The sequence below is a fragment of the Aotus nancymaae genome, unplaced genomic scaffold, assembly GCF_030222135.1.
Source record: "Aotus nancymaae isolate 86718 unplaced genomic scaffold, 86718_ANA_hifiasm-v0.15.2.pri h1tg000115l, whole genome shotgun sequence".
NCBI classification, from domain to species: Eukaryota; Metazoa; Chordata; class Mammalia; order Primates; family Aotidae; genus Aotus; species Aotus nancymaae.
This window is the reverse complement of record NW_026988530.1, coordinates 13,549,722-13,573,706: the sequence shown is the minus strand read 5'-3', so window position 1 is coordinate 13,573,706 and position 23,985 is coordinate 13,549,722. Positions and strand designations below refer to the sequence as shown.

Below are 23,985 nucleotides of genomic sequence, written 5' to 3'. Positions count from 1 at the left end.
AGGCTGGGTGTAGTGGCTCATGCCTGTAATCCCAGCACTTTGGGAGGCCAAGGCGGGCACATCACCTGAGGTCAGTAGTTCAACAGCAGCCTGGCCAACATGGCGAAACCCCATCTCTACTAAAAGAAAAAATACAAAAAAAAGCCAGGTGTGGTGGCAGACTCCTGTAACACCAGCTACTGAGGAGCCTGAGGCAGGAGGATCGATTGAACCTGGGAGGCGGAGGTTGCGGTGAGTGGAGATGGCACCACTGCACTCCAGCCTGGGCAACAAGAGCAAAACTCCCTCTCAAAACAAACAAACACTTTCCAAACTGTCTGAGACCTGCCTCAGAAACTTTACGGCCACAAGCCACCGCACCCAGTCTAATAATAACCAATTGCCAGTTAGAAAATGTTAAAATCTACCTACGAGCTGGAATTAGCTGGGAACGGTGGCAAGTGCCCATCAGCCCAGCTCCTCTGGAGCCTGAGGCAGGAGAAACATGGGAACCCAGGAGGCGGAGGTTGCAGTGAGCTGAGATCACGCCACTGCACTCTCATATAGTTTTTGGGTCAGAAGACTCGAGGAAATCGGTGTCTCCAAGGAGAGGCCAGGCCCAGAGCGGCAGAGGCTCATCCTCTGGAGCATTCCATCAGCTACGGCTGCTGCCATACTCCCTCCCTCCCATCTCTGTCCATCCCCTCTGGCTGGAGATGCCTCCAACACACCCCAGCTCCCCTGAGCATGAGGGGCATCCCCTCCTGTGCCCACAGCTGTCCCCATGTCCCCCCAAACCCCTCCATCACACCCCAGGTCCCCTGAGCACTGAGGGGCATTCCCACCTGTCCCCACACCTGTCCCCATGTCCCCCTGACCCCTGCATCACACCCCAGCTCCCCTGAGCATGAGGGGCATCACCTCCTGTGCCCACACCTGTCCACACATCCTCCCAACCCCTCCATCACACCCAGCTCTCCTGACCGTAAGGGGCATCCCCTCCTGTCCCCACACCTGTCCCCACTTCCCTCCGACCCCTCCATCACACCCCAGCTCCCTTGAGCAAAGAACGGCATCCGCTCCTGTCCCGACACCTGTTCCCACATTCCCCCCCAACCCCTCCATCACACCCCAGGTCCCCTTAGCACTTAGGGGCATTCCCACCTGTCCCCACACCTGTCCCCATGTCCCCCCGACCCCTGCATCACACCCCAGCTCCCCTGACCATGAGGGTCATCCCCTCCTGTCCCCACATCTGTCCCCATGTCCCCCCAATTCCTCCATCACACCCCAGCTCCCCTAACCATGAGGGGCATCCCCACCTGTCCCCACACCTGTCCCTATGTCCTCCACAACCCCTCCATCACACCCCAGCTTCCCTGACCATGGAAGGGCATCCTGTCCTGTCCCCACACCTGTCTCCACATTCCCCCAATCCCTCCATCACACCCCAGGTCCCCTGAGCACTGAGGAGCATCACCTCCCGTCCCCACACCTGTCCCCACATCCCCCCACATCCCCCCCCTTCCTCCATCACACCCCAGGCCCCCTGACCATGGAGGGGCATCCCCTCCTGTCCCCACAACTGTCCCCATGTACCCCTGACCTCTCCAACACACCACAGCTCCCCTGAGCACTGAGGGGCATCCCCACCTGTCCCTAAGTACCCCCGACCACTCCCCACATGTGAAACTAAAATTTAGAAACTAGGCCTTTAATTTCAAATAAGGTTGATTTCAGGAATTTTTGATGCTGTGGCTATCTGGTGAAACAATTTATATTTGTGACTTCAAGGTTTGTAAGTTTTCTATTTTAACATTTTGAGTTGATTAGTAATTAGAAATAACTTCAGTTCTAGCTGCTAATGTCTTATGTTTTTATTATATCTAAATATTTGAGGAATCTTAGGGACATTTCCCCCAATTTCCTTAGCCACTCATCTGATTTATGAATCCTTAAATCTCTCTTCTAATGATATCTTGCAGCTTATGATTTTCAACTTCAGAGGAAGTCCTAATAATAAACAGCTTGTGCCCCAGACAGCCACAGGATGTCAGACAGCCACACTCAAACCACCTATGATTCTAATCATAGCAGAGCTGCAAATTTTTGGGCACCCTGAAATGCTCTGTAGAGGGGTGGCGAGATGGTGCTAACTTCACTTTCCTAATCCCATCATTTGGTTAGGTACCCCGATACATGTTTTATACTACCCTATATTTTCCCTTTATAGCATTTATCAAAACCATAATTATTTTCCCAAATCTTTAATGTCAGCGAGCACCATGAGAGTAAGGACAAAAATTATCCTAGGATGCAGGGATCCTCCCACCTCAGCCTCTCAGAGTAACTGGGATAGCAGGTGCATATGACCACACCCGACTAACTGTCGTAATATGCGCTTGTAGTGATCTCAAGTGATCTGCCCACCTGGGCCTCCCAAAGTGCTGGGATTACAGGTGTGAGCCACTGTACCCAGCTATTTTCTTTCTAAATTGTAAAAATTATTTATGGCCAGGTGCAGTGGCTCACACCTGTAATCCCAGCACTTTGGAAGGCTGAGGCAGGCAGATCACAAGATCAGGAGTTCAAGACCAGCCTGGCCAACACAGTGAAACCCTGCCTCTACTAAAAAAATAGAAAAAAAAAAAAAAAAAAAAAAAAAAGAATAGCTGGGCAAGGTGGCAGGTGCCTGTAATCCCAGCTACTTGGGAGGCTGAGGCAAGGAGATTTGCTTGAACCTGGGAGGTAGAGGTTGCAGTAAGCAGAGATCATGACACTGTCACACCTGGCAACAGTGTGAGACTCCATCTCAAGGAAAAAATAAAAATAAAAAAATAATAATAAATATTTTTATGCACATGAAAAAAAGTTTTATTTAACAAAAGGATGGCTCGGTGCGGTGGTTCACACCTGTAATCCCAGCACTTTGGGAGGCTGAGGCAGGCGGATCACCTAAGACCAGGAGTTCAAGACCAGCCTAGTCAACATGGCAAAATCCTATCTCTACTAAAAATATAAAAATTAGCTAGGTGTGGTGGCCCATGCCTGTAATTCCAGCTACTCGGGAGGCTGAGGCAGGAAAATCACTTGAACCTGGGAGGCAGAGGTTGCAGTGAGCTAAGATTGTGCCACTGTACTCCAGGCTGGGTGACAGAGTGAGATTCCATCTCAAAAAAAAGAAAATATAAGCAAAGGATGTAATTTTAAAGTCAAACAATAACGTAAATACAAAATATCCCTCAGCCTGAGGACATGAACGGTGTGCCCTTGTCTGTGTAGACACCTACCAGTCTTTTGGAACTGCTCCAGCTCCTCATTGCTCAGCTGCTTGATGGACGTCATCACTGCCTTAAAGGCTCCCTTCAGATGCTTCCCCAGGACCATGTGATCTGGTTCTGCCCTTAGCCGAATGCCATACTTCTTTTTATCTGCAGACAGTGTAACTTTTCGAACATTCAATTCCTATAGTTAGTGCACAAGAGGAAACAAAAATGAGAAATGAAAACATATGTTCACACAAAAACCTATGTCCACAGCAACATTATTCCCATCAGCCAGAAAGTAAGAACAGTTCAAGTGTCCATCAACCATGAATGGATAAAATAATACTGTAGACACACGCAATGAAATATTTAGCAATATGAAGGACTGAAGCACTCATACACACTACAACATAAATTAATGTAAAACATTATGCTAGCCAAAATATGCCAGACATAAAAATTACAAATTGTACGATTCCACTAATATGAAATGTCCAGAGAAGGCAAACCCAGAGACAGCAAATAGGTACGTGGATGCCGGGAAGTGGTCAGGTATCGAGGGGAAAACGGTGTGTGAATGCTAATGAGTACTGGGTTTCTTTCCGGGATGAATGAAAATGTTCTAAAACTGTGGTGATGGTTGCACAATTCTATAAATATGCTTAAAAGCCAGTGACTTGTACGGTAAGAAAAAAATGTTTCTTATGAAGATCGACCAAGACAGTTGAGCATAAAAGAAAAAGGACTCCAGAACCAGAAATATAAACTTCATCCCTCAGAGGTAACCTTTGTGCAAGCAATTTCAGAGTACTGCAAGGTTAACTATCAACCAAGCAGATGAATCAGTTAAACAGAACACTTCATGCTTCAGTCATGCTACTGAGGATTACTGATGCAGCAGGGATGGTGATGGCACAGTAGATGGGAAAATGAGATCTCATGAGAACAATAGTTTGAAGCAAATACTATGGAATGTTTAGTTTTGCCATTATATGTAGCTACATTAATGTCATTTTAAGTGACTGAAGTAATTTATTTAAAATGTTTCCAGTGGCGCACACCTGTAATCCCAGCACCTCAGGAGGCCGAGGTGGGAGGACTGCTTGAGCTCAGGAGTTGGAGACTGGCCCGGGTAACATGGTAAAACCCCATCTGTACAAAAGCCTATACTACTATGCCTAATCTCAGCTCTCTGGGAGACTGAGGTGGGAGGAGTGCCCGAGCCCAGGAGATGGAGGTTGTAGTGAGCCAAGATCACATCACTGCACTCCAGCCTGGGTGACAGAATGAGACCCTGCCTCAAAAAAAAAAAAAAAAAAAAAATCCTATTTTATGCATAACCACAGGCACTAATTTCAGAATTTACAATCTAACTTTTAGTTTCTAGTATTTCTCTGGGATTCTCAAGCAACTGAAAACCAAATACAGAAATTGATATTTTCTACAATAATGATTTTAAATATTACCTGTGAAAAGAATAAACAATGAAATTTAAAAAAAAACATGTTTTCTATCATCATAAAGAAGATGAGGTAAAATGTTATTCATTTTGTAAAAACCATGGAATAAAGATGTTTAGGAAGACAACTGACACTGTAATTTAAACTTTGACCCCAAAACTCCACTTCTGGTATCTACCCAATATCCATACAGTGATATATGCATATATGTACACATATAGCTTTTGTTTGTTACCAGAAACCTAAATTTCAAACAGAAGAGTAATTATATAAATTATGAAGCAGTCAGGAAGTGAGACTCCAGGAGAGATGGAGTGGAAAGAAGCTCACTACGCTAGTGCCTTGACTATTTATAACCAAAGCGAGGGCACCTGTCACTTGTATAATTTGGAGGAACAAAGTTTCTTTGGTAGTTATCAAAAAGTACTTCAGAAGGCCTGGCAAAGTGGGGCTCATGCCTGTAATCCCAGCACTTTGGGAGGTCAAGGCGAGCAAATCACTTGAGATCAGGAGTTTTAAGACTGGCCAACATGATTACACTCCACCTCTACTAAAAATACAAACGTCAGCCGGGTACGGTAGCAGTGCCTGTAGTCCCAGATACTCAGGAGGCTGAGGTAGGAGAATCGCTTGGACTTGGGAGGTGGAGGTTGTGGTAATGCACCACTGCACTCCAGCCTGGGTGACAGTGAGACTCTGTCATAAAAAAAAGAAAGGAAAAAAAAAAGTACTTCAACACAGAAGAGATGCAAATAAAGATGATAGCTGATAGGTAAAAAAAAAATTCATTGATCTTGAAATATTTTTAAAAGAATTATATAAAATTTGTGCTGATTCCAAGCACAGTGTAAAATATGATGGATTGTTAAATTTTTTATGAATATACTAATGAAAATAAATTATACAGTCAATATGTACTTTATTGAAGATTATTCATCAAAATAATGTTCTCAAGGGAGGTCTATTTGTACCCAAAACAGACAAATCATCCATCTCACCTCAATGACATACTTCTCCAAAGACTTGATATCTTTAAGAGCTTCTGGATCTTGATGGATAACCACAATTTCTTTCAAAGGATACTAGGAGGAAAAGGGAGGGGGAAGGTCACTCAGCAGCCAGTCCTCTAGACTGCAGAAAAATATTAAATGTTTATTTGAACCTCAAGCTCTAGACTAGTCAGGCTGGACTAGTACTAAGTCATTCACACCCTCACTGTAGAAAAGAAAAAAGGCCATTGCTGTAAGCTCTCTATATTAAGAAAACACCCCGAAGACTTAAATATTTAGATCGGTGCCATGTAAAATAGAAGTAAAATTTCAAACCTTTATGGGAATAGTTTTGCGGTCTCTGATCACTGGCTCAAGTTCAATCACAGACTGTATCTGAGATATTGCACTCTCTGTTTTCTTATCAATCAATTCTTCTCTGAGTGGTAGAGGTAGGAATATGAAAGCGATTAGATTTAAAAGGAAAATTCAAGACATCAGGCATGCTTACGTGAGGAAGAGGGTCAGGCTACAGAAGTGTGGCCAGGCCCTCCTGATGAGGCACTGGGGGAAGGGCAGCGCAGTGCCCACCTGGGGGACAGAGAAGGAGGCAGCAGCCTGAGCCTGCCTCAGCACACGGCACCTCCCCAAAGGGCCCCCATCACCCCACATGCTGCAGCTCTACAACGGGGTTCCATACCAAGCATCCCTGCTACCATGTACCAACGTGGGCCCCATCATGCAGCCTGAGGAGGGGTTCATGTCAGCTGGGGGCCAGGGTGGGAGGCAGGGCACAGAGGGAGCTGGAACAGGGAAATGCCTCCTCTCCCCCAAATGCTTGAGCAACTCTCCCTCCTTGGCACAGGTGAGACTTATTTCTATTTGATTCCTACCGAACACGGGGCAGCATGAGGTAGTAGATGCTGAGTGTGTCCTTGTCTTGAACAGAAACAGGGTCAATCAGCACCTTCAGATTCTGGTACATCAATTCAGTGAGAAAAGGCGTGTAGGGAGCCTGTATGAAGACACAGGACGTCATGTCAGTCATATGCAGTCATCAACAACTGACCTCATTTATACTGAGAAACAGCTAAACATGTTAGCGACACAGTAATATGCACTGAAATGGGCATGAGGTTACAAAACATGCCCTATGAATGAGAAATGGCCTCACAGCCCTGAAGCATAGTTGTAGGACTGGAGCCAGAAAAACCCAAAGCATCTCAAGAATTCTGAAGGATGTCTAAAATAGAAACAGGAGCACCTAATGATATATCAGCCAAGTCAATATGCACAGAGGACTGACTGTCCCAAACCTCAGAAACCTCATCTGCAAACTGAGGAACACACCCCCTGCTTCACGGGATGAAGGTGATGAGATGAGGTATGGAGAGGATCAGGCACAGGACCTTGTACAAAGCAGATTTTCCTTCAGTTAAGGAATAAATAGGAGCCTTATAACATATAGAGTAGCAGAAACAGGATAAAAAGAAAGTTGAAGGCTTTCCACTTTTACATTATTTAACTAATATTTGAACTGATAGGAACATATATCAAACAATTACTTGCACATTTTCCTCCCAATGCTAAGTCAAAGTATTTTTTGTGATATATCTGCTAGGACAGGTATTAGCTAAAGAACTTCCCCATTATTTGCAATTATGCCAATCCACATTAAGATGAGGTATGTCTTACTTCGCACTGTAGATCCTCCTTCCCGAGCCAAGGGCCCTGACTACACTATACTACCAGAGATTGGAAGGAAAAAATCCAGTATTTCTTAGTCCTTACTTAACATGTATAAGCTAGTTAAGATTTCTGAAAAGAAACTACAGCTATAAGCTGTTATAAAACATCTATTTCTGCTTTTGGTGGAATAATAGAGAATAGATATAAAAGGAGGACGCTGCAGCAAGTGGGTACCGAAGGCGGCACACAGGCCAAAGGGTACTAGAGAGAAGTCAACCATCTTACTACAAGTCTGCAAAGAGAAAGCAGAACACTAAACAAGGTTTCTAGGACAATGACACAATCTTCCATCCCAGTTTCACCCTAATGAATAAAAAGGAAACATAAACTTTGAACTGCTAAAATAAGTGTTTATCATTAAAAAAATAAGTTGATTAAAAAGAGGCAACCCTCAAAGAGCATGCAGTACACAGCCAGAACACGAGGCAGAGCAGGAAGAAAGGGCCACGACCACAGGCTGTCTAGGGTGGCCCTGCAGAGCAGTGCAGAAAGCCTGGCCAGGATGTGCAGCTGCTGTCCTACTATCCCCACCTGAGGCAAGCCGATAGGAAAGTAAAGCCTGACTGTAGGACCAAAAGGCTGAGGGCAGAATGGATCTACCCACAACAGACAGAAACAGCTGCTAACTGAAAACTTTAAAGTGCCTTTAAATAAGATATTTTATGTTAAAAAAGTATATACTGTGTATTTAAAAAAACTAATTCATTGTAGCAAAAACGAAGATAATGAAAAAATTTCTACCATGAATAAGTTATCCAGAGATAACTACTATACACATCTTAGCATATGTCCTAGATATGTGTGTGTGAGAGACACCTGCACAAAAACGAAATTATAGTTGTGTTGCAGGGTTTGAATATTAATGCATTTTAAGCCACGACTGGCTGCGTGCGGTGGCTCATGCCTGTAATACCAGTGCTTTGAGAGGCTGAGGTAGGTGGATCACCTAAAGTCAGGAGTTCAAGGCCAGCCTAGCCAACATGGTGAAACCTGTCTCTACTAAAAATACAAAAATTAGCTGAGTGTGGTGGCATACACTTGTAATCTCAGCTCCTCAGGGGACTGAGGCAGGACAATCACTTGAACCCGGGAGGTAGAAGTTGCAGTGAGTTGAGATCCTGCCACTGTACTCCAGCCTGGGAGACAAGAGTGAAACTCTGTTTCAAAAAAAAAAAAAAAAAAAGACATGACTAATGGGGGGTGGGAGCCTTTACTGGGCCTACGGTAGAGACTTCGCTCTCCCTGTTACACATCACTGTTATTTATGTACCCTGCTTAAGTCCTGAGACCAGGACCTATGCTCTGCTCATCCCAAACCCCCAACAGCTACACAGGAGCTCTGTCCACAGCCAAATAACCGACTCCCTTGTGGTAAATGGAAGGCGGTATCCCTCTCAATATTAAAGCCATACCTGCCAATATTTTAATAAAATATTTGCATGATTTTATTTCAAATGTTAAGAGGTCTGCTCGGTTTAGCCCTGTTTGTGCCCTGACATTCCCCTTCCAATATATATACATAATTGTATTGTGAAAAAAAAATCCAAAAATTTTTTAGAACTTATAGATCCCTATGCCTCAAATGACAAATATAGTTAAAATGCAATGTAAAAAGAGAAGAAAAACATAGCTTCAAAAACTGAGAGCATCTGAAAATGTTCCTTTCCCTTTGGGCTATTCTCGTATTTCTTCTACTCTCAAACTTCATGTGCTTTTTGCTTTTCTCAACAGCAGACTGCGCTTACCTTTAATCTTCTGTGGTTCATTCTAACATACCAATTGGTAAGAGTATCTACAAACTTGACAAGGCGAGGCACCACAGTGTAAAGCCTATAAGCAAAAAGTAAGACAAGTCAATGAGGCAGCGAGTGAGTACCAGGCACCTGGGGTGGGGAGAGGGCTGGATACAACAAAGAATGGGCTGCCTCTTCTATCCAAGGGCCTCCACTTACCAAGGAGAAAAGAACCAAAATGAAGCAATCACATAACGGCCATCTGTTGAGGATGTGCTACATGGCAGTCAAGGTGTTTTGTGATGCACACATAAAAACCACACTATGAGCCACATGTGAATTTCCACTGGTCAGTGAAAAAAGCCAAAAACTCCAGTATGTGTGGATCAAAGTCCAAGGCTGCCCACAACACAAGTGTAGCAAATACCGTTTACAGGGAGTTGTGCAATTTGGCAGCATCAACAATGCCCAACTCCTTTCTATTGTAGTACATTGTACGGCAACTAAAAGACATACAAAAAGCTCAAATCAGATGCTAAAAGGCATAGCATAGGCCAGTGATTCTCAAACAAAAGCAATTTTGCCCTGCGGGGAACATGTGTCAGTGTTTTAAGAAACATTTTGCTTGCTACAACTTGGCAGGTAGTGTGGTGCTATTGAAATCTAATGGGTAGACCCCACAGATGGTGCTCAACATCTTATAACGCACAGCACAGCCCCACCACAGAGGATGATCTGGCCCAAACTGTCCATAGTGCTGCAGCTGAGAAACTGGCATAGGATAGGAATAAAATATAACTTGCTTTCTAAGTATTAAAATAGTCAAGTAAAAACAGCAAGAGGTAGTGAAGGTCTTGAGGAATTAGGAGGATTTGAAGGGTTCCCTGAGAAACTCAGAGGTCAAGCAGGAAAGAAAGGATGTTTAGCCAGTCGTGTCTGAGGCAAGGCTTATTTTAAGGATTCTCATTCACCTCCCCTTTAAATTAATATTCTGTTGCATAAAAACAAACACCAAACGAGCAACACTTAGAAACAAACACAGTTTATGATAATGAAAAGAATCCAGGGAGTTTTAATGAGGCTTCTGGTCTAAGCTAAAGAGATGAGAAGTTGCAAGGGGCAGAGCTGCTCTCTGCTGCTGTTCACGAAGACCAGAACTCGGGTGCCAGTGGGCTGAGCCCCAGGCCAGAGTCGTTAGCTGATCACACTTTCCTCAACAGGTGATTTCAGTGACTGAGGTCTGTCTAAATGATTTCTAGGGTTCACACCACTTTTTACCTTCTAGGGAGCTCAGGTTTTCTATATTCTTGTTTCAACTCTGAGGGAATAATGAACCCCACATGCAATGGATGAACATACAACATACGGGGGCAGCAGCAGCAGCCACTACCCAGGCCACCGCCACCCTGTGAGCCAAGTCCTCTCAAACCCACAGTGCTGCTGAGGGAGTGGAGGGCACGAAGCTGACAGGCTGGCAGAGCTGGGACTTAAATATGACCCACACAACGTGGCTGCTGATCTCTAGTTTCCAGGCAGATGAGGCCCCAGTCAGGGTGCAAACTCTCCAGACCCAGCTGCACCAGGTTACGGCAGCTGCTCCGGGCAACAATCCCATTTCCCACCCACTCATATCACTCAGGAGGGAAAAGTAGACACAGTTGTGAGCAGTCTGCACAGAGTGTACTGGACTCCCAGTGCTGCCCTCCTCAGGGCAGGAATCAGCCTCACACTCACTTCCATCTTCATCCATGTCCATCTGGGCAACAGCTGGACTGTCACGATCCTTCTACATGTTTAACAAGGTGGACAAATCCTTTAGGGTGACTGATTAACAGTCTTTAGTGCTATGTGGGGCAGTACTGCCTTTTCCAGGGAGTGGCATGTGCCAATATATAGGTTAACGGTGAATCCCAGGTCTGTGGTGGCCGCTGCTCTGCCCAACAGAAGCAGGATCTACAGGGTCCTGTGAGGATGGATTTGCCTTACCCTCTTTCATCCTCACTGTGACCCAGGGCCTCTGCCTGCCCACTTTAACTGATTGTCTGAGGTGTCCCAGATGTCTCACCTGGACCTATGGTTGTAACTATCTGAAACCCTGAGGAACTCAACATAATGTAGTTTTGAATCTCTATAAAATTACCTAACAAACTTACTGTTGTTAGTTAATAGAAATATAGCAATACGTCCATTTCATTACTGCTCTTCTGACTTTTCTAATTTTTCTAGAAAACATGGGAAGTATTCAGTAATAGACCTAAAAATAAGTTATAAATGTAATAATAACAAGTATTATTTATCGAGTACCTATTATCTGCCAGCTACTTTATGTAAATCATCTCTACTTAAGCCTTACAAACAGTACTGGGCATTTTGCAGGTAAAGACACTGAAGGTCAAGATAGAATGAATGAGTAGCATCTGATGGCACAATGGGGTGATTACAGTCAACAATAATTTCTTGCACATTTATAAACAACTAAAAGGGTATAACTGGGATGTTTAAAGATACAATAAATGCTTGAGGTGACAGATACCACATTTACCCTGATGTGATTATTACACATTGTATGCCTGTCTAAAAATATCTCATATACCCCATAAATATATAAATCTATGTACCCATAAAAATTAAAAAAAAAAAAAAGAAAGAAAGAAAAAAAAAGAAACTGATGGTCAGACTTTAGGCAACTCTCTGGACTGGGAACAAGTGGTAGAGCTGGGCTTTGAACTCACAGCTATCGAACTCCAAAGCTCTTCTGTGGAGGGTTGAGCTCGCCAGGACACCCCCTAAAGACAGAATTGCTCAGTGCTTTTTTTTTTTTTTTTTTTTTTTTTGAGATGGAGTTTTGCTCTTGTTACCCAGGCAGTGGTGCAATCTCGATTCACTGCAGCCTCCGCCTCCCAGGTTCAAGCGATTCTCCTGCCTCAGCCTCCTGAGTAGCTGGGGATTACACGTGCCCGCCTATATGGCAAGCTAACTTTTTCTTTAATATATTTTTAGTAGAGACGGGGTTTCACCAATGTTGGCCAGGCTGGTCTGGAACACCTGACCTCAGGTGATCTGCCTGCCTCAGCCTCCCAAAATGCTGGGGATTACAAGTGTGAGCCACCAAGCCAGGTCAGAATTCCCCAGGGCCTTGAAACAAGGACATCCCAACAATTAACAAGCCTTAACAGAACTACATTTGAGAGGTGAAAGGAAGCAATTATTTAATCTTCTGTATCTCTCAATATTTCCACTATGTTTATAGACAGATACATACCAAAAGGGCAGTTACAAAGAGAGTAGATCTGGGAGGACAGACCAAGAGAGACTCACCTGCCATTTTAGTCTCAAAGAAGCCAATGAGAGACTGCATGAAGGACAGGATCCACTGGTCTGTAATGTTGGGGCTTTTTCTAACTGTTCTCATTGTAGAGAAATACTATCTCTTCTTCCTAGGAATGAACAATCAGTAAAACACTTGCACATTGGGGTAAGGTACGATAAGGAGATAAACTTTTAAAATCACTTAAACAAACAAAAAGAATCCCAAACACTGCTGGCAATGTGAATTTCTGATTTTCAGCAATATTTTCAAGACAAGCACCAACGTAGGACATTAAGTCCTCAATTATGTTTTTGAGAGAACCGAAGAGAGTTTAGGAAAACATTACTTCTCTGCACCAAACAGTAATTAAGAATTGAGAGATATTCTAAAACCTCGTCAGAAAGTGCAGGGTTTAGTTACTTTAAACCTCAGGAAGGAAGGACAGTAAAATTGTCTAGACTGGTCACTGCCTATTCCACTGTGCACAATTTGAATTTGGAACCATGCAAAAGTATTGCTTGGTTAAATTAAAATCATTTAAAAGATAAAAAATAAACGCTTAATACCAGCGCAATATGCTGGGAAACAAAATGAAAGGCTTTCTGGCCGCATAGCCACTCTTTCCCAGACTGAGGCTTTCCACCTGAATCAGGCAGAGGATCCGGACGTGGATCGTCTGACAAACACAAGGGTTCTTAGGAAGTGTTCTAAATTGTGTTTAGGAAGTGCAGCCCCTGTTCAGATTCATCAAGAGTGGGAAAGAACCCAAGTGGGAAGGAGCATGGGTTGAGGGGGACAAAAGTAGGTCTGTTGACAAAGAATGGAAGTAAAGGGGACATCAGGTTGAAGCTTTGTGCTGTGAGCCAGAAAGACAGTCAAAAAGTAATCCCAGCACTTTGGGAGGCCGAGTAGGGTGGATCACGAGATCAAGAGATCGAGACCATCCTGGTCAACATGGTGAAACCCCGTCTCTACTAAAAATACAAAAAGAAAATTAGCTGGGCATAGTGGCGCGTGCCTGTAATCCCAGCTACTCAGGAGGCTGAGGCAGGATAATTGCCTGAACCTAGGAGGAGGAGGTTGCGGTGAGCCGAGATTGCGTCATTGCACTCCAGCCTGGGTAACAAGAGAGAAACTCCGTCTCAAAAAAAAGTTGCCTAAAGAGGTGCACACAGTCTGCGCTGCTGCCCTCCAGCTGGAAGGGAACCTCAGTTCTTTCCTATTGGCTGGAGCCCTTCACAGAATGTCCCCCACCCCTTCCAGTACCTGCTGCACTGCCCCTCCCCCTCTGCAGAATGTCTGGGGTCCTATGTTCTAAACTGTTTGACTTTCAAATTTTACCGGACCTACCTGAACTCAGGAGAATCTGTTGAGGCAGGTCACTCTCTGGGTCCTGCTCTTGACTTTTCTCATTGTGGAAACTGTCAGACAGCGGTGATCAGCACCCAGCCTGAGGGGATGGCTTCAAATGGAGGTGAGTCTGTAGGGACAGGGGTATTATCCAAGTCTCTGTCACATTTCAAATCCTTGGGAATTCAAATTTGACACTGCCCCAGGGACAGTTGATAGGGCTAGTGTCGAGGAGGGAGGGAGCACTGGATGTCCCCAAAGACATCACACCTGGAGAGGGCCATGGCACGCTGAGTCTGTGGTTAGGGAGGACGGCTCCTTGGAGGTGGACCAAGATGCCTGGGAGAATACCCCGTGTAGGGGAAAGGATGGAGTGGATGTACTGATTCTTTCTAGAAGGGGACAGGTCACGTCACCGTGTGTTTGTAGGGAGTGGTGGGATCGTGTTGTGCTGGTGGCCCAATGAAGATGGCGGGCAAGCCTGAGCCCTGTGTTATGTCTTCGGGCACCTGGAAGGTGCCCTTCCATAGTGTTCAGAGGGATTTGGACTGGACTTTTCTAGATCTTAGGGAGGAGTGAGGAGGAGAAGTCTCAGCCAGAGACGACTGTTGGGTGTGATGGCTGTGACAGAGCATGCAGTGACAGCCTCTGGGTGGGCGAGCCTGGGGCTACTGTAACTGCCGCAGCCTCTCAGCTCGCTCCCCAGAGGTGGCTTCTCAGTCAGTTCAGGTAGCTGTTGGCTTTAACAGCGGTGGGGTCAGTGGGGAAGTTCAGGCAACACGGCCCGGGCTTCCCAGGTTGTTCTGAATTGTTCATCCTTTTGTGGAAGCGCAGGTCTTCAGACCCACTTCCTCTTGTCTGCTAGCTCATGGCCTGTCCTCTGCACTTTGCGTTTCAGTGGAGATGAACAATTTGCCTCTATTCCATGTCTACTACCTCATGAACAGGGGACAGGTGTGGACTCTTGCTGGTTCTCAGTGGAAAGGTCTGGAAAGACTGGTTTCCTTTTCAGTAGAGGAAGGAGAGTAGCACACAAATAGGAAGATGGTCCTCTTATTATTATTATTCAAGTTAGGATGTGTGTCCTGACTGATGAGGTGCATGTGCTGTATCCCTGTTCCCCTTGACTGGAGACTGCATGAAGTCCTAGCGAACAGGGATGAGCTCCAGACAACTTTGCCACAACTGGCCTGTGGCCCAAGAACCTCTGGTTCTTGGTTGGTCACTATATTCAGTTATTGGGAGCTCAAAGGAAAAGGACCAGAGATGGGCTCGTTGTCCCACGACCTACTGTAACATGACCAGCAGCTGTGAAAATCCCCAGACACCTCCCCCGACAGCCCCACTGCTCACCGCTTGCTGGCTGTGTTCTGATCGTGTGCCGCTCTTGCTGGCTGCGCAGTGACAGTATCTCAGGGAACTCCACCACTGCTTCTCAGACCTGCTCCCTGGGAACAGAGCTTCCTGAGTGGCAGCCAGGACCACCGAGCACTGAGGAAAGTGTCGCCTGACTCTGACCCATGTTTAGCACTTGCGGGGCATGGTGCCAGAACAATCACTTGCACACTGGGTGTGATGCGTATGGGTTATCTTCAGGGTTCACGGGGTGCTGGCTTGGGAGAGATTTCCATCCAGTGGTTTTCTTTCATTGTTTCTTTTTCAACATGGAGTCTTGCTCTGTCACCCAGGCTAGAATGCAGTAGTGCAATCTTGGTTAACTGCCAGGCTCTCTAGTGAAGGGACCCTCCTATGGAGGAACAGAGCATGCGATGCACAATCAGGGACACTTGCAAGCTGCAGTTTCCCTGTCACATGCCCTCAGCTGTAGGACACCCCTCTGATTCCCCAGTGACTAGGGCGGACCTGGAGACCCCAGCTCATTCACCTCTTTCCTTCGTCTCCACAGCATGCCCAGAGCTGGAACCGGGTGTCACCAAGAACCCTGGCACCTCCATGCCAGTGTTCACGGCTCTGTCCTTCGCCACACCTGCTCCTGGCCCAGCAGATGGGCCGCCCCTCGTGACTGCAGTGGTTCCTCCAGGCGGCCCTCCGGTGCTGTCTGCCTTCCCCAGGACCCCTCTGGTGGCAGGACAGGATGGCCAAGGCCTGAATTGGGCCGGGGCTTCCAACGTCCTTGTCCAGATGAAGACAGAAGTGGGGCCTGTGAAGGCCCCTCAGGCACAGACCTTGGTCCTACCTCAGACCCCCCTCGTCTGGCAGGCTCCAGGTGCCATCTGTGAGGGAGTGGCATGTCCACTTCCCCGAACCCTGGCAGCTGCCCACGTCGTTGGGGGCACCCAGGCCTGTGACAGAGGCTGGTCCCAGGGCCTTCCTCCTCCAGCACCACCACCTGCTCCCCAGCCGGGCCCCATCATGGCTCCAGGGAATGCTTGTCCATGGTCACAAGGGGCTCATGGAGAGGGCAGCCTGGCTCCCTCCCAGGTGAAGGCCCCGCCGGACAACTCCTGCAATCCCCAGAGCGTGTATGAGAACTTCCGACTCTGGCAGCACTACAAGCACCTGGCCCAGAGGCACCTTCCCCAGAGTCCGGACATGGAAGCGCTTTCCTGTTTCTTCATGTGAGTGTCCTCGGGGCACCAGAGCTCACCCTGCAGCTCACCCTTTTATAAAGAGACTGCTGGATGGACGGGAGGTCACGCTGTTCAGGGGAGCTTGCAGGGTAGTCTTGAAGGCGACAGGTTGAGCTATGGAAGGGCACATTTTCAGGAACATTCATCTGGCTGCCGCTCAGGACAGACTCTCAGGGGCCTCATCTCACCTGCCCCTCACTGTCCCATGAGTCCAGCCAATCCTTACTGGGCAGGTATTTGCAGCTTTGTGCTCGATCCCTTCTAGAAAAAGGGACGACGATGCTTCATTCAGAGGATGGTGAAGAGGTGACTTGAGGTCACACATGAGGCACACAGCACAGTGCCCAGCACATGCTGGGACACGTTACATGATAACTGTTAATGATTACTGTCCCTACTGCTATCATTATCAGGACTAGGCTATCTAGGACAGTGTTCCCCAAAGCCACGGGCTCCAGTGATGGCTCTGAGTGCACCATGAGCCCAGCAGCCCAGGGCCATGGACTGTGGTGACTGAGGCAGCAATGCCAGCATCTGAGAGTTTGTCGATTCAGTCCCAGTCCTGCCTCTCTCCATCCTGCGGTGCCTCTGTGACCCTGTGTCCCCCGCTGATGAGCAAACCCGTACTCCACGGGAGCTTGAGCACATCCACTGGGCAACACACTGGCCACTCCCCTAGGCAAGTCCCCTGCCCAGGGTGTAGGTGTAAGGAGGCCCCATCTTTGTCCCAAAAAATCTTGCTGCCCCTGCATCCTGGAACTGGTTGCATTCTCCCTTGGAGCTGAGTCCCGGTGCACTGGGGACCCGGATTCACGAAGTAGAGTTGCCCCAGGCTCACAGGCTTGGCGTGGAGTGGGCTTCGATGCCGTTCTGCTTTGGTTCTGGTTTCTACTCGTCTCCAGGACTCTGAGGCTGCATCCCCAGGGGCTGCCTTGCTCCAGAGTCCCCAGGAAGCTGGCTAAATGCTCAGTCCTGGGGCCTTGGAACCTGCATGTCAACCCTCGCTCCCCGGTCATTCTGTGTGTGCGCTGTCTCAGTCAGCTCGGGCTCCGCCATAACTAATCCTATAGACTGGGTGCTTTATCAGGACACATTCACGTCTCCCACTTCCAGAGATCGGAAGTCCCAGATCAAGGCAACAGCAGATTGGTGTCCTGGGTGGAGAGGGCTGCCTCTGGCTGTGTCCTCTTGCGGGTGAGAGGGAGAGCCCTGGTGTCTCCTCCTGCCCTTATCGGGGCTCAGATGCCATGATGGGAACCCACCCTCATGACCTGCTCTAATCCTGATTAACTCCAAGAACTGACACACCAGGGATTAGGGCTTCAGCACGGGAATGCTGGGGACACTCATGTTCCACCCATAGTACTGAGTTCATCTGTCAACACTGTAACACTGAGGACTCGAGGGGCAGTTGGAGAGACCAGCCGGTGGCTTGTGTTGATGACTGATCTTGGGGGCATATCCTGCCCACGTGGGGGAGAACAGGACAGGGACAGATGGCAGGACATGTGTGGGGGGGGGGACAGGGGCCGGGTGTTGGGACCAGTGGGCTTGGGATGGAGGGTGGGCTTATGGACTGGGACTGACTGCACTGCCTTACAGCCCAGTTCTCAGATCCCTGGCCCGGCGGAAGCCCACCATGATCCTGGAGAAGGGACTGTGGCGGGCCGTGCAGGAATGGCAGCACACGAGCAACTTTGACCGGATGATCTACTACGAGATGGCGGGAAAGTGAGTCTGGGGTGCAGGGGCAGAGCCCACATGGCAGGGTGAGAGAGGATGACAGAAGCCGGATGGCCATGGTGGCTTCTCAGTGTGGAGCATGAGGAGGGTGTGGACAAACGCAGGCCCTCCTGGGCCCCTGGCTCCCTCAGGAAGCTGCTCCTCCCTCCTGGAGTGCTCTGGGGTCTCTATCCTGCCCTGGTGGGAAGCCACGCCCTGCTTGGCCTCGGGCCAACCCCTGCCTGACACTAAGGGTCAGGGAGGGAGGAGCCAGCATCACAGCCCAAAGGAGATCACCGCCAGCTGTGAGGATGGGGAGAAGGGGCGCTGGGGACTATAGACAGAGCAGGGTGCACTCTCCTAACAGCAGTGGCCAGAAGTCTGTTTTCACCCATCCCAGCCTGGCCAGGATTGGAGAAACCTGCGCTGGGTCAGGGGAGACCTGCGTCCAGGACACCATGAGACCCATCTCTGGCCTGCCTGCCTTTGCTCCTCGTAGTCCCCTCCTTTAAGACAGAAAGACAGCAGCCTCAGGGGAAAGGGGCCCTGTCTTTTGTGCCCAGCTTTTGCTTCCTCCCGACCGGGGTCTCCCATGCTTCATCTTCCTGGGTTATCCTTCAGGGACCCACAGTCCCAACCTCAGGACTCATGCAACTGGGCAACATCATGGACGCCTTCTGCCATAAACCCCACTCCTGGTGCCCTCCTGGGCCTCGTGGCCCCGACTTAAGTCAGAAAGCCCTGTTGATGCCATGGGCTCTGCAGGGGCCGGGTGAGGGAGGGAGAGCCCAGAACTCTGGGAGTAAGTTCCCTCTGGGACTGGGCGACGGGCCCCAGGGAGGGCCCGGACAGCCTGCCTGAGGCATGCCTTCTCATCCCTGCCATCGGCTGCTGCCTGGTCCTGGGGGCAGAGGACCTGGACCCTCTCAGGACGGCCTACACCTTCTTCACCCCAGGTTCCTGGAGTTTGAGGCTGAGGAGGAGATGCAGATTCAGAAGTCGCAGTGGATGAAGGGGCCCCAGTGCCTGCCTCCTCCAGCCCTGCCGAGGCTTGAACCTCAGGGACCATCGGCCCCTGAGGTGGTCAAGCAGCCAGGTATGGCTTCCCACATTCCCACAGGAGCCACGGCAAAGCCCAGAGGGGCCAAGGGAGGCCACTGGCCCCACACCCCATGCCTCCCTTCAAGAGAGGGATTTGTTCCTTCCAACAAGACAGCTCAGGGGAGCTGGGGGGCTGGGCGGCCCGTGCTCATGCAGTGGGTATTCACCTGGTCAGGTTTCCTAGCTACTCTCTCCCCTCGCCATTCCAAAACTCAACAATCTGCCCAGGAAGCAGGGATGAGCGGGTGGAGTACTCAGCATATCAGTGACTCCAAGCTTCCTCCAAAAGGATGCTGTCTCACATGTGCCCCTCCTGTGGCGTCTCTTCCAGGGGCGCTGTGGTTCAGGTGGTCCTGACCCAGCTGGGACCCACTTCAGGTCCCTGAGCCCTGCCCTCCCCTGTGTGATGCAAGCAGGAGGAGCAGCCCTCACCACGCCCATCCTCCTCCCTCCCTGCCTCAGTGTACCTTCCCAGCAAGGCCGGCCCCAAGGCCCCACCTGCCTGCCTGCCACCACCCAGGCCCCAGAGGCCAGCGGAGACCAAGGCCCACCTGACATCACCCAGGCCGCAGCAGCCAGCGGAGACCAAGGCCCCCGAGGAGATCCCCCCGAAGTGGTGCAGGAGTATGTGGACATCGTGCAGGAGCTGCTGGGGCCTCCCGTTGGGGCCATGGGGGAGCTCAACGGAGAATGGGAAGAGGGCGAAGTGAAGCAGGAAGGGGACAGGATGCTTCTAGACCCAGGTGTCCTGAGCTACATTGACAATCTGTGTTCCCAGAGAGACTTCATCACCAAGGTGGGCTAGCCTGAAGTGCTGGAGTCTGCAGAATTCGAGGGGGTGGCACTCACAGGTCCTTGGAATTAAGCTCTGTTCCTTAGCTCCTCCGCAGTAGATGGGTGTGTGTGTTGCCGTCGATTTGACTGTCTGTGTATGTGATTCTGTCTGTGTCTTTGTATCTGTGATTGGTTACTCTGTGTCGGTGTGGGTGTGAGTGTGGAGTGTGTGTGTTACTTGTGTCTATGTTCCTGTATCGTATGTGGGTCTCTTTGTGTGTCTGTGTGTGGTTTGTGTGTCTCTGTCTGCATGTGTGTATGCTCCCAGGTCTGTGGTCTGTGTGTGGAGCTGGTGGTCGCCATGATATGAAACAGTTCCAGAAGGGTGGGGATGGGGCGCTCACTGCTTTCTCCATCTCCTCCAGGTGTCCTTGGCTCCAGGTTACTCCCTGCCCAGGAAGCTCACACTGTCTTCCTTCTGTTTCCAGGTGGAGGCCGTCATTCACCCCCGATTCCTGGAAGAACTGCTTTCCCCAGATACACACATGGATTTCTTGGCCCTAAGCCAGGAGGTGGAGCAGGAGGAAGGACTCACCCTTGCCCAGGTAGAGCAGGGAGGGAGGGGAACCCAGGTACCCTGGGGGCAGGAGGGACCCGGCACAGAAGTCCCACCTGATTGTCCACCCCACCCTGCGGAGGATGCTCGGCTTCTTGGGGAGCCACTCCGAGGTGGGGAGGTGCAGGTTCCGATGGAGCAGGATGGAGAGGAGCCAGGGAGGGGAGTCAGGATGCAAACTGCAGTGAGGCCCAGCGGGATGCCCAGCAGAGCCACACCCTCTGTCTTTCACAGGAAGCCCAGCTGCCTCAGGCTTCCCTGCCTGCTGCCCAACTGCCTTGGTCTCCACCACCCTGGGCCCTGTTCACACTTGAGGCAGCGCCAGTAAGTTCCCCCTTTCCTCCCGCAGGTAGCAGAGAAGCGCCTCCTATCCTTGAAGGAGGAACGGTGTGAGAGGGCAGTCCCTAGTCATGGCACCACCCAGCTGGGCTCAATCTCTTCTAAGTCTGCAGTGGGCCAAGGAGCAGAGAGAGATGTGCCTGGCCCCCAACAAGGGGTCAGCATGGAAACCTGCCCACCCCAGACGGCTGCCAGGACCCTCAGGGACAAGGCAGAGTGTGCACTGGGATGGCCAGGTCCAAAAACCCTGTTGTGCTTCTGGAGAGGCTGGATTCTCGCAGGCTGAGGGCTGCCTGGACAAACTCTCCTTCCCAGGATCACAGACCCATCCCCCAGACGGCTTCCCGGGACCCTCAGGGACAAGGCAGGGTGTGCACTGGGACGGCCAGGTCCAAAAATCCCATTGTGGTTTTGGAGAGACTGGATTCCCGCTGGCTGAGGGCTGCCCGGCCAGACTCTCCTCCCCAGGACCATAGACCCACCTGCCCAGGCGTGGGGACCATGGATACCTGGGGTCTCCCTGGTGCCTCTCCTGTCAAGGAGTCATGCAGGCTAAGAGGTCAAGTGAGAAGGAGAGGGAAATCTCCGGTATGGTTTCTGCCATGGGTACCAACTACAGGCTGCGGCCCTGGAAGCTGTCCCAGAGCCCTGTCCCTGCCTCGGGCCTTCTCAGCCCAGAAGCGCCCTATCCTCCCCAGGACCACAGACCAACCTGCCCAGGCGTGGGGACCAAGGACACCTGGGGTCTCCCTGGAGCCTCTCCTGTCAAGGAGTCATGCAGGCTGTCTAAGGGGTCAATTGAGGAGGAGAGGGAAATCCCCGGTATGGTTTCTGCCGTGGGTACCAACTACACGCTGCGGCCCTGGAAGCTGTCCCAGAGCCCTGTCCCTGCCTTGGGCCTTCTCAGCCTAGAAGGGCGGGAACCCCAGGGAGCTCTTCAGTCCCAATCTGCAAAGAGAAGAGACCTCAGCCCAGCACCGGCTCCTGCCACCAAGTCCAAGAAGCGAGCTCTCTTCAGAGGCCTATCCCCTGCTGTTCAGACGCCCGACCTAGGGCCTGGGCTCAGAGTCTCTGGGACGCAATCCCTGGCTTGGGGGCTGGGTGGCCCCTCACAGTCTAAAAAGAGAAAGGGTGACGCCTTGCTTTCTAAGAGGAAGAAAATGCAGCATTATAGCCAGTAGAGGGACAGGGCAGGCTCTCTGGTGCCAATCCCCAAGGGTGGGGCTCTCAACTCTCGGACCCTCAGGGCATCAGGTGCCTCACAGCAAAGACTTCTCCCCTAGGGCTGATCTTGCTGGGCCTTAGCATGATGGGGGAGGGTGGGGGAGGGAAGGGGCGGGAGGGAGGGGAGGGAGACGGTGGCTGAACTGGAAGGGAGGGCCTAGGGGTGGGGGTGGGGAGCAATACCTTGGAGGTCTCATGTGTAAATCTGAATAAACACAGTTGTGTTGGAAATGCTCTCCGGGCTCCTGCCTCTGTCCTCTGGGCTGTGCTGCTCAGTGGAGGGGGTCTGTGAAGGAGTACAGAGGGACTGGGAGATGCCAGGCACTGGGTACCCACGGGGGCCAGCCCCACTCGTTCCTCCAGGTGTAGGCTGCCCCCTTCAGATGCTCCAGGAACTGACGGATGCTGAGGAGACCCTGATCCCTCCCACCAACCACTCACAAGGCCCCGACTGCTTTAGTTATCAGCATCCCTGGAAAATCCTGGGATGTTGAGAGCTGGCTGGCTCTTGTTCTGCCCCGTGGGAGCTGAGGAGAAGGCAGCTGCCTGCAACATGGACACGGGGAGAGGCGGTCACTCCTGCTTAACCTTCATCAGGAAGAGCTCGGACCCTGGGCTGAGGAGAGATGTCGAGGCATTCATCCACATGGGTGTGTTTGGGATATGACGGTGGGAGGGGAGCAGGGGAACTCCTTCTGCCGGTTCCCGGGCAGGAAAGAATCTTGTCCAACTAGCAGAAGCAGACGCTCCTTGCTGTGGCCACAGGGATTGGCCTCAGGGGCACTCGGGGTCCTGCATGGAGCCCCCCACAGCTATGATTCCCTTCCCATATGATGACGGAACTCTTGTGTGGAATTGATGCAGACACAGATTTGAACCCAAGAGGTGGATGTTGCAGTGAGCCGGGATAGCACCATTGTACTCAAGCCTGGGCAACAATAGCAAAACTCCACCTCAAAAATAAAAATAAAAATAAATTAGCTGGGCTAATCCCAGCTGCTCGAGAGGCTGAGGCAGGATAATCACTTGAACCTGGGAGGCAGAGGTTGCAGCGAGCCAAGATGGCGCCATTGCACTCCAGCCTGGGCGGCAAGAGCAAAACCCCTACCAAGAAAAAAAAAAAAAGAAAAAAAGAATTATCCAGGCATAGTGGCATGCTCCTGTAGTCCCAGCTACTTGGGAGGCTGAGGCAGGAGAATTGCTTGAACCCGGGAGACGCCCACCATCCCACCCAGCTAATTTTTCTCTATTATTTGTAAACATGGGGTTTCACTACGTTGGCCGGGCTGGTCTCAAACTCCCGATCTCGGGCAATCCACCCGCTTCAGCCTCCCAAAGTGCTGGGATTACAGGCGTGAGCCACCATGCTCAATCCATCTCTTTCAATAATCTTCTGCACAGCAAAGGAAGCAAACGACAGAGCAAAGAGACAACCTGCTGAATGGGAAACGACGTGTGCAAACTGTTCACGACAAAGGACTAAAATCCAGAATATGTAACGAGCTCAAATAATCAACGATGAAAAACAACAAATAATCCCACTAAAAAATGGGCAAAGGACATCAAAAAACATACAAATGGCCAACTGATACATGAAAAAATGATGACATCAGTAATCACCAGGTAAGTGCCAATCAAAACTACAATGAGATACCTACCACCTTACCACAGCTAGGATAACTATTCTTAAAAATACAAACAGCAGATGCTGACATGATGCAGAGGAAAGGGAACTCTTACACACTGAGGCGGGACTGGAAATCAGTAACGTCGTTATGAAAA

The 23,985-nt window shown here is 49.8% G+C and overlaps 1 protein-coding gene and 1 pseudogene across 1 annotated transcript; one reads left to right on the top strand and one right to left on the bottom strand.

The window, feature by feature from the left end:
- Nucleotides 1-538: 538 nt before the first annotated feature.
- Nucleotides 539-16,180, bottom strand: LOC135272568 (isoleucine--tRNA ligase, cytoplasmic-like). The gene is made up of 10 exons (XM_064370993.1): nt 15,190-16,180; nt 13,837-13,966; nt 12,495-12,613; nt 9,189-9,273; nt 6,588-6,709; nt 6,031-6,133; nt 5,704-5,787; nt 5,270-5,401; nt 3,270-3,444; nt 539-579 (listed from the first exon to the last, which is right to left on the bottom strand). The coding sequence occupies exons 4-10, from the start codon at nt 9,207-9,209 to the stop codon at nt 539-541; spliced, it is 678 nt and encodes a 225-aa protein (XP_064227063.1). The 5' UTR covers nt 9,210-9,273; nt 12,495-12,613; nt 13,837-13,966; nt 15,190-16,180.
- Nucleotides 13,930-22,211, top strand: LOC135272569 (NUT family member 2G-like; annotated as a pseudogene).
- Nucleotides 22,212-23,985: the final 1,774 nt, after the last annotated feature.